General features: G+C 53.0%; 1 protein-coding gene across 1 annotated transcript in view; it reads left to right on the top strand.

The window, feature by feature from the left end:
* The window catches only part of ITGA2B (integrin subunit alpha 2b), an 18,572-nt gene extending 11,793 nt beyond the window's left edge, over window positions 1–6,779 (top strand). Inside the window, exons 21-32 of the mRNA XM_058445904.1 lie at window positions 254–321; window positions 455–602; window positions 1,172–1,267; window positions 1,871–1,950; window positions 2,571–2,651; window positions 2,775–2,874; window positions 2,974–3,126; window positions 3,241–3,366; window positions 3,845–3,958; window positions 4,196–4,297; window positions 4,484–4,600; window positions 6,545–6,779. Coding sequence (XP_058301887.1) covers window positions 254–321; window positions 455–602; window positions 1,172–1,267; window positions 1,871–1,950; window positions 2,571–2,651; window positions 2,775–2,874; window positions 2,974–3,126; window positions 3,241–3,366; window positions 3,845–3,958; window positions 4,196–4,297; window positions 4,484–4,600; window positions 6,545–6,604 — 1,245 coding nt within the window. The 3' untranslated portion in view covers window positions 6,605–6,779. The remainder of the gene's footprint in view (window positions 1–253; window positions 322–454; window positions 603–1,171; window positions 1,268–1,870; window positions 1,951–2,570; window positions 2,652–2,774; window positions 2,875–2,973; window positions 3,127–3,240; window positions 3,367–3,844; window positions 3,959–4,195; window positions 4,298–4,483; window positions 4,601–6,544) is intronic.
* The last annotated feature ends 3,152 nt before the right edge of the window (window positions 6,780–9,931 follow it).

Below are 9,931 nucleotides of genomic sequence, written 5' to 3'. Positions count from 1 at the left end.
AAAAAAAAATAAAAACCTAAAAATCCCAGTATCCCCTAAGCTCTGATGTAAATTGACAAACCCTGACATTGTCCCAAACCTCCAAATAAACCCCAGAGCCCCGATACCATCTCCAAACTCCTTTTTGTCCTCAGATCTTCTTACTCCCTAAGCCCCTATGTGAACCCCAAGCCCACTGTTTTCCTAACCCTGATGTAATCCCCAAACCTCACACATCCCCTGCTTACCCACACACCCCAATGTGCCCCTCTAGACACGAATCGTCCTGGACTGCGGGGAAGATGACGTGTGTGTGCCCCAGCTTCAGCTCACTGCCAGCGTGTGAGGAGGCCTCCCACTCTGCCCGACCCTGGCCCTTTCTGCCTATCATACCTGCTCCCCACCTGAGTCCCCTCTTTTCCCACATCCTGGGCCCGGACCCAGGCTCCCTGGCTTCACTCCTCTTTCCCCACAGGACGGGCTCCCCACTCCTAGTTGGGGCAGATAATGTCCTGGAGCTGCAGATGGACACAGCCAACGAGGGCGAGGGGGCCTATGAAGCAGAGCTGGCCGTGCACCTGCCCCAGGGCGCCCACTACATGTGGGCCCTAAGCAACGTTGAGGTACGGCCCCCACCCTGGGAACAGTACCCGGGACCTGGGAGGTGCTGGAGCCTTGGCTCTCTCATCTCCCTCCCCGAGAGTCCCTCTTCTCTTCTGCTTTGCTGTGAAAGATGTAATTTTTTATTTTTATTTTTAATTTGGAAGAGGAATACTTGCTAATGGCACAGAATTCCAAAACTCTATTACAAAAACCAGAAAAACAAAAAAGGTTTAGGAACCAAATGTTAACAGGAACCTCTGTTAACATTTGGTGGATTTCCTTCCAGTCTTTTTTTCAATATTGACTCGCACTCACATAAGTATATATTTATTTTTTATGTTGTTAATGTAGTTTATAATAACGGGGTCATACTCTAATGTTTTGTGTTTTTTATTTCCAAAATGAAAATGCCTAAAAAGTAATAGTGCTACAGCAATACACACACTAGCATGTGACAGTCCCTTGAGACCCCACCCCAAGAAACCCCCCTCCCTACCTTGGCACACAACTCTTTCCAGACCTTCCAAGGGAGCTTAAATCTATATATATGATGCTCTGTAATTTCTTTCTTGGAATTGCCTTCCTGAAGGGCTTTGAGAGACTCATCTGTAATCAGAAGAAGGAGAATGAGACCACCAGGGTGGTGCTGTGTGAGCTGGGCAACCCCATGAAGAAGAACGCCCAGGTGAGGCTGCTGGGTTGTGGTGCCGGGTCTCCACCAGGGGCTTGTGAACAACCAGATTTTAAGGGTGAGGTTTTAGAGCCACATAGTTCTGGGCCAGAATCTTGGGTCTCACACTCCCTTGCCACATGTCCTTGGGTGAGTGACTTTCCCTCTCTGAGCCCCTTTACCCAGTGGACTTCCAGGTAAAATAGAAATAATGGTGGCCTGGTGTGATGGCTCACACCTGTAATCCTAGCACTCTGGGAGGCCGAGACGGGTGGATCATGAGGTCAGGAGTTCAAGACCAGCCTGGCCAACATAGCAAAACCCCGTCTCTACTAAAAATACAAAAATTACCCGGGAATGGTGGCGCACGCCTATAGTCCTAGCTACTTGGGAGGTTGAGGCAGAAAAATCACTTGAACCTGAGAGTTCAAGTAAGCTGAGATCACGCCACTGCACTCCAGCCTGGGTGACAGAGTGAGACTCCGTCTTGGGAAAAAAAAAAAGGAAAAAGAAAGAATAATGGTGATCTTGGAGGGTGAAGACTGGAGGCCACATTCAGGGCAGGGCTGTCTTAAGTGGGGCATTTGGGCAGTGACCTTGGCCCTCCTCATATCCCAGATAGGAATCACGATGTTGGTGAGCGTGGGGAATCTGGAAGAGGCTGGGGAGTCTGTGTCCTTCCAGCTGCAGATACGGAGGTACTGATCTGGCGAGCGTGCCTACCCACCACCCTTCCCCTGTCTGACCCCCGTGCAGAGCCCCTCAGGTCCCTTCCATACAGAAGGGTCTTTTGAGGCCAGGAGCGGTGGCTCACACCTGTAATCCCAGCACTTTTCGAGGCCAAGGCAGGAGGATCACTGGAGGTCAGGAGTTGGAGACCAGCCTGGCCAACATGGTGAAACCCCATCTCTACTAAAAATATAGAAATTAGCTGGGCATGGTGGTGAGCACCTACAATCCCAGCTACTCGGGAGGCTGAGGCAGGAGAATAGCTTGAACTGAACCTGGGAGGTGGAGGTTGCAGTGAGCCAAGACTGGGCCACTGCACTCCAGCCTTCCAGCCTGGGCGACAGAGCGAGACTCCATCTCAAAAGAAAAAAGAAAAAAGATCTTTGAAGAAGTCTGGTTCCCTTTCTTCCTCAGAGACTTATGTCTGAGTCTTGGAGCCCTAGAGGAAGTTCTTTCCCAGGTCTAACTTCAGTGTGGCATGCTGTTTGTATAATTAGCTCTCTCTGAACTCTAAAATTCTGGCCTTACCCCCAGAGAGTCACTGGGCTGGTGTTCCTGGCCCTGTTTCTCCCCATCCCCTCCCCTCTAGCAAGAACAGCCAGAATCCAAACAGCAAGATTGTGCTGCTGGACGTGCCGGTCCGGGCGGAGGCCCAAGTGGAGCTGCGAGGGTGAGAGGCCAGGGGTGGAGAAGGGAGATGGCATTCAGGGCTCTAAAGTCCAGGGGGCACTGGGGAAACCCCACAGGCCAATCAGGGCATCACACTCTCTCTGGGGGTCTTGGGCACCTGCAGGAACTCCTTTCCAGCCTCCCTGGTGGTGGCGGCAGAAGAAGGTGAGAGGGAGCAGAACAGCTTGGACAGCTGGGGACCCAAAGTGGAGCACACCTATGAGGTAGGGGGAAGCCTCTCGTCCCTGGCTGGGGTGAGCGAGTCCTCAGAACTCCGGGTGAGGTGCTAAGCTTCCCGCACCCTGCCACCACCACCCCTTCAGCTCCACAACAATGGCCCTGGGACTGTGAATGGCCTTCACCTCAGCATCCACCTCCCCGGGCAGTCCCAGCCCTCCGACCTGCTCTACATCCTGGATATACAGCCCCAGGGGGGCCTTCAGTGCTTCCCACAGCCTCCTGTCAACCCCCTCAAGGTGAGAGCCAGGTGGAAGAAAGCTGTGAAGGCAGCCCCAGACCAACTACTAGGGCACCTCTGTGGGCTGGGGTTCGGGGGAGACCTGGGCCTGACCACTCCTTTGCCCCCCCAGGTGGACTGGGGGCTGCCCACCCCCAGCCCCTCTCCCATTCACCCGGCCCATCACAAGCGGGATCGCAGACAGATCTTCCTGCCAGAGCCCGAGCAGCCCTCGAGGCTTCAGGATCCAGTTCTCGTAGTGAGCAGGCTCTCTAGTCTCTGGCCGGGCCTCCCCGGGAGCCCACGGGGCAGAGGGGATGGGAGGAGGGAGAGGGGTCCGGGTGTGCTGTGGGCCTCTGTGGGCCACGCTTGGTCCCAGGGAGCACTTCAAGTGAACATGGAGGAGCATGCTGGCTTGTGTCTGGGGTGAGCTGAAAGACACCTGCACTTTTTAAAAGCTTCCCAGTACGTTAAGGAGCATAAAACAATGCCAAAGCAAGGTTATCATAGACCTGGGCATTGCGCGCTGGGGATGACCCTCCCTGCATCTCTGGGACTATGTGAGCAAGCCCGTGGAGAGACAGCATCCGAAGCTTGGATCCGAGGCCCTTCCTGATGGGAAGGCCACCGCTTCCTGAACCCCCGGCCCCTCTGCGTTGGGTCCTGGGGGTAAAGGGGTGGGGGATGATGGGATGATGGGCCGGAACGGGCTGGGGACTGACGACGCCTCCCCTCAGAGCTGCGACTCGGCGCCCTGTACTGTGGTGCAGTGTGACCTGCAGGAGATGGCGCGCGGGCAGCGGGCCATGGTCACGGTGCTGGCCTTCCTGTGGCTGCCCAGCCTCTACCAGGTGGGGCGGGCCGTGGGGGGGCGGGGCCGGGCCTTCTGGGCGGGGACCACTTTGCTCTGGGAGGGGCGGGGTTGGGTGTGGGAGGGCAGGAAGAGAGGGAAGGCAAGGTTTACTCTGGGGGATTGCAGTGGGATTAGGCCAGAGGCAGGTCTTCCCCGCCGAGAGTGTGGGACCTGGACTCCTGCAACCAATAGGCCTCTTGTGGGTGTAAACGGCTTTCAATCCCAACCTGTCCAGAGGCCACTGGATCAGTTTGTGCTGCAGTCGCATGCATGGTTCAACGTGTCCTCCCTCCCCTATGCGGTGCCCCAGCTCAGCCTGCCCCGAGGGGAAGCTCAGGTGAGTGTGCGGGGATGGAGCAGACCAGTCCTGCAGGACCCATTGTCCCCCAGTCAGTGCCCAGCCAGAAAAGTCTGAGGGGTGGTATGGGTGGGTGGCATGGCTGGAGGTCACCAGCCTGAGGTTTGAGTCTTTGTGAAAGGCAGGTGTCAACGTGACTGAGGAGACACGTGGGTTTGCCCCCAGGTGCGGACACAGCTGCTCCGGGCCTTGGAGGAGAGGGCCATTCCAATCTGGTGGGTGCTGGTGGGTGTGCTGGGTGGCCTGCTGCTGCTCACCATCCTGGTCCTGGCCATGTGGAAGGTGAGGTGTGAAGGACGGTGGAGTCCCCATCGGGGCACAGGCTTCGCCCTGCCCTGCCTCACAGGGTGTCAAGGAGAGATGGTGGCCCACCCAAGTGGGTAATCCAGGGACCAGGGGTCTATGTCTCCACTATTAGAATGCCATTCTCTGCCCAGTGGGGTGGCTCACACCTATAATCCCAGCACTTTCGGAGGCCAAGGCGGGTAGATCACCGCCTTGAGGTCAAGAGTTCGAGACCAGCCTGGCCAACATGGTGAAACCCCATCTCTACTAAAAATACCAAAATTAGCTGGGCATGGCGACACATGCCTGTAATCTCAGCTACTCGGGAGGCTGAGGCAGTAGAATTGCATGAACCCAGGAGGCGGAGGTTGCAGTGAGCCGAGATCATGCCACTGCACTCCAGCTTGGGCAACAGAGCAAGCCTCTGTCTCAAAAAAAAAAAAAAAAAAGAAAAGAAAAGAAAAAAATAGAATGTCTTTCTCTAGTAGAGCAAAAAAAGGTAAAACAAACACAAAAATGTCATTCTCCTGGGAACCCTTCCAGGTACATACCACTGGAAAGGATAGCACCTGAAATTCTGAGGCCTTTAGACACCCCTGCCACCAAAAAGAATCAGAGGATATAGAGGGTACAGAGGGTGTAAGTCCTGCCTTCAGGAATTCCTGGCTGGTCTCGAGGACAAGACGCACTTCCTCCTAGCCCTGCCCTTTCCCTTGAGTGAGGCAAGAGGCCCAAGGATTGGTCTAGACCCTCTTTCTCCCTTCCTATGTGGCCCTGGAGGGTCACTCGCTCCTCTGCACCTGGAGAAGTCTCAAGCACATTGAAGGGAAGACATGGTGCTTTTAGGGAAAACCACACACTAGACCCACAATAATCAAATACATATCATCATATGCTCGAGTCATGTAGACACAAACTTCAGTATAAGAAAAATTCCAGGCTGGGCGTGGTGGCTCACACCAGTAATCCCAGCACTTTGGAAGGCTGAAGCAGGCGGTTCATGAGGTCAGGAGTTCGAGATCAGCCTGACAAACATGGTGAAACTCCATCTCTACTAAGAATACAAAAATTACCCGGGCATGGTGGCAGGTGCCCGTAGTCCCAGCTACTCGGGAGGCTGAGGCAGGAGAATCACTTGAACCTGGGAGGTGAAGGTTGCAGTGAGCGAAGATTGTGCCACTGCACTCCAGCCTGGGTGAGATTTCATCTCAAAAGAAAAGAAAAGAAAAATTCCAGATGGGGACCAGGCGCGGTGGATCACTTGAGGCCAGGAGTTTGGGACAGCATAGTGAGACTCCATCTCTACAAAAAAGTTTTTTTAAAAAAATTAGGTGTGGTAGTCTACACCTGTAGTCCCAGCTACTTGGGAGGCTAAGAGGTAAGAGGATTGCCTGGGTGACGCAGCAAGACCCTGTCTCTAAAAATAAAATAAAAAAGAAAAATTCAGAGGCCGGGCACAGTGGCTTATGCCTGTAATCCCAGCACATTGGGAGGCTGAGACAGGCAGATCACCTGAGGTCAGGAGTTTGAGACCAGCCCGGCCATCAGAGTGAAACCCCGTCTCTACTAAAAATTAGCTGGGCGTGGTGGCACACACCTGTAAACCCAGCTACTTGGGAGGCTGAGGCATGAGAATTGTTTGAACCCGGGAGGTGGAGGCTGCATTGAGCCAAGATGGAGCCGCTACGCTACAGCCTGGGTGACAGAGTGAGACTCCATCTAAAAAAAAGAAAAAAAAACTCAGGGGAGAAAAAACAAAAACCCAACAATTTGTTCCATGCATTATCTCTAAATGTCAAAAGGCATCCATTTGTGGGTACAGTGGGGTTCATGTTCTGCGCTAGTCCGGGGAGGCACTCGTAGCTAGCATACTTCCTCACATGTGCTCTGGGGACAACAAATCATCTCTATACCCTGACCTTGGCCCCCGTGTTCCCCCAGCTTGGCTTCTTCAAGCGGAACCGGCCACCCCTGGAAGAAGATGATGAAGAGGGGGAGTGATGGTGCAGCCTACACTATTCTAGCAGGAGGGTCGGGCGTGCTACCTGCATCACCCCTTCTCCAACGAGGTGCCTCCAAGCTTTGGGTTGGAGCTGTTCCATGGGGTCCTCTTGGTGTCGTTTCCCTCCCAACAGAGCTGGGCCACCCCCTCCTGCTGCCTAATAAAGAGACTGAGCCCTGATGCTGAGCATGCTGCCTCCTTTTGGGGCCAGAGGAGAGAGGACCGAAGGAATGTTTTGGATGGGGACCTAGGGCTGGTGGAACTGTGAACAGAGAGAGTCTCTGCCAGGGTGAAGTTTGCAAATCACTGTCTTTGGGAAGTGTCAGGAAGTACAGAGTTGGGGTGGTAGGTTTAAGAGAAAAGAGGGACAGCGCGGCGCAGTGGCTCACACCTGTAATCCCAGCACTGTGGGAGGCCAAGGTGAGCAGATCACCTGAGGTTGGGAGTTCGAGACCAGCCTTACCAACATGAAGAAACCTCGTCTCTACCGAAAATATGAAATTAGCTGGGCCTGGTGGTGCATGCTTCTAATCCCAGCTACTCAGGAGGCCGAGGCAGGAGAATCGCTTGAACCCAGGAGGCAGAGGTTGCAGTGAGCTGAGATTGCGTCATTGCACTCCAGCCTGGACAACAAGAGTGAAACTGTCTCAAAAAAAAAGAAAAAAGGGAGAAAGGGCAGCAGGGCCTCAAGGAGGACTGGAGGGGGATGAACATGTCTAAGGGCAGGATGGGATGGGAGGGCAGGTGAGGAGGTGGGAGCATCAGAGAAGGCAGGCTGTGTCCTTGGTGGGCAGCTTTATTTATTTATTTATTTATTTATTTATTTATTTATTTATTTATTTATTTTTGAGACAGAATCTCACTCTTGCCCAGGCTGGAGTGCAATGGCATGATCTCGGCTCACTGCAACCTCCGCCTCACCGGTGCAAGCAATTCTCCTGCCTCTGCCTCCTGAGTAGCTGGGACTGCAGGAGCGCACCACCACGCCTGGTTAATTTTCGTATTTTTAGTAGAGAAGGGATTTCACCATGTTGGCCAGGCTGGTCTTGAACTCATGGCCTCAGGTGATCCGTCCACCTCAGCCTCCCAAAGTGCTGGGATTACAGGCGTGAGCCACCTCACCCAGCCAGGGCAGCTTTAAATAGCACATTTGTTATGATTTCAGAAGGGTAAACTTCACAATGACCTGAGGCATGGAAAAATAACACGCTCTCCCTGCCTTCCTATCAAAAAAGGACTTTAAAGCTGTTTGGAGTGAGAAGGGGCAGGGGGAGGCTGGCTCAGCTGTTGTCTGAGGAAGGCAGCATCATGCCAGGGAGGAGAGAGCAAGCATCGCTCCCTGGCTACCCTGCTGCTGTCCCTTCCTCTCCACCAAGAAGGGCCTTCAGCCAGGAAAGAGGATGAGGATGGAAGACAGCTCTCCAGCTTTGGTGAGTAGAGCTGAGTGGCACAGGTGGGGAGGTCTCCCTGGAGTCCTGAGGGATTTGTTCCTTCCTGGGTTCAATAAATATTTATTGGCCGGGCATGGTGGCTTATGCCTGTAATCCTAGCACTTTGGGAGGCTGAGGCAGGAGGATAGCTTGAGCCCAGGCGTTTTTGGGTGCAATGAGCTATGATCATGCCACTGCACTCCAGCCTGAGCAACAGAGAAAGACCCTGTCTCTAAAAAAAATTAAAATTGTCCGGGAGAGGTGGCTCGCGCCTGTAATCCCAGCACTTTGGGAGGCCGAGGTGGGCGGATCACCTGAGGTCCGGAGTTCAAGACCAGCCTGGCCAACATGGTGAAACCCCGTCTCTACTAAAAATACAAAAAATTAGCTGGCTGTGGTAGCAGGTGCCTGTAATCCCAGGTACTCAGGAGGCTGAGGCTGGAGAATCACTTGAACCTGGGCGGCAGAGGGTGCAGTGAGCCAAGATCGTGCCATTGCACTCCAGCCTGGGCAATAAGAGCCAAACTCCATCTCAAAAATAAAAATAAAAATAAAAATTACTAGCTAGGTGTGGTGGTATGTGCCTGTAGACCTAGGTACTCAGGAGGCTGAGGCAGGAGGATTGCTTGAGCCCAGGAGGTCAAGGCTGCAGAGAGCCTTGATCTCACCACTACACTCCAGCCTGGGTGACAGACTGAGACCCTGGCTAAAAAAATTCTTTTTTGTTTTTTTATTATTATACTTTAGGTTTCAGGGTACATGTGCACAATGTGCAGGTTTGTTACATATGTATCCATGTGCCATGTTGTTTTGCTGCACCCATTAACTCGTCATTTAGCATTAGGTATATCTCCTAATGTTCTCCCTCCCCCCTCCCCCCAAAAAAATTCTTTTTAATTAAAAATAAAAATAAATAATCATGGAGCACCTACCACATGCCTGGCACTATTCCAGTGCTGGGATGCAGCAGTGAACAAAGCAACGTCCCTGCCCTCCTGGAACTTACATTCCAGAGGTAAAAAGTGAAGTAAACAGCCGGGCGCGGTGGCTCACGCTTGTAATCCCAGCACTTTGGGAGGCCGAGGCGGGCGGATCACGAGGTCAGGAGATCGAGACCACGGTGAAACCCCGTCTCTACTAAAAATACAAAAAAATTAGCCGGGCGTAGTGGCGGGCGCCTGTAGTCCCAGCTACTCGGAGAGGCTGAGGCAGGAGAATGGCGTGAACCCGGGAGGCGGAGCTTGCAGTGAGCCGAGACTGCGCCACTGCACTCCAGCCTGGGCGACAGAGCAAGACTCCGTCTCACTGACACACATAAAAAAAAAAAAAAGTGAAGTAAACAAATAAATAAATGTATGGTTAGTAGCAGTCAGTGCTGTGAGTGAAAATAAAGGTGGCGAGAGAGTGATAGATTGTATGTGGGTGGGCCGGGTGCGGTGGCTCACACCTGTAATCCCAGCATTTGGGAGGTTGAGGCGGGCAGATTACCTCAGGTCAGGAGTTGGAGACCAGCCTGGCCAACATGGAGAAACACCGTCTCTACTAAAAATACAAAAATTAGCCAGGCACGGTGGTGGGCACCTGTAATCCCAGCTACTCAGGAGGCTGAGGCAGGAGAATCACTTGAACCCAGGAGGCGGAGGCTGCAGTGAGCCAGGATCATGCCACTGCACTCCAGCCTGGCAACAGAGCAACACTCCGTCTCAAAAAAAAAAAAAAAAAAAAAAAAAAATAGAATATAGTGGATGTTTGGAGGGGTGCTACTAACATTTTAGGTAGGGTGGTCAGGGAAGGCCTCTTTGATGAGATAAGCAGGGAGATGAATGACTGAGCCATGCAGCTACATGAAGATAAAATGTTCTGGAAAGAAAGAGCAGCCAGTGAAAAGACCCTAGG

The sequence above is a fragment of the Hylobates moloch genome, unplaced genomic scaffold, assembly GCF_009828535.3.
Source record: "Hylobates moloch isolate HMO894 unplaced genomic scaffold, HMol_V3 SCAFFOLD_10, whole genome shotgun sequence".
Taxonomy (NCBI): domain Eukaryota; kingdom Metazoa; phylum Chordata; class Mammalia; order Primates; family Hylobatidae; genus Hylobates; species Hylobates moloch.
The sequence above is the reverse complement of the archived record's forward strand: the minus strand, read 5'-3'. Positions and strand labels throughout refer to the sequence as shown.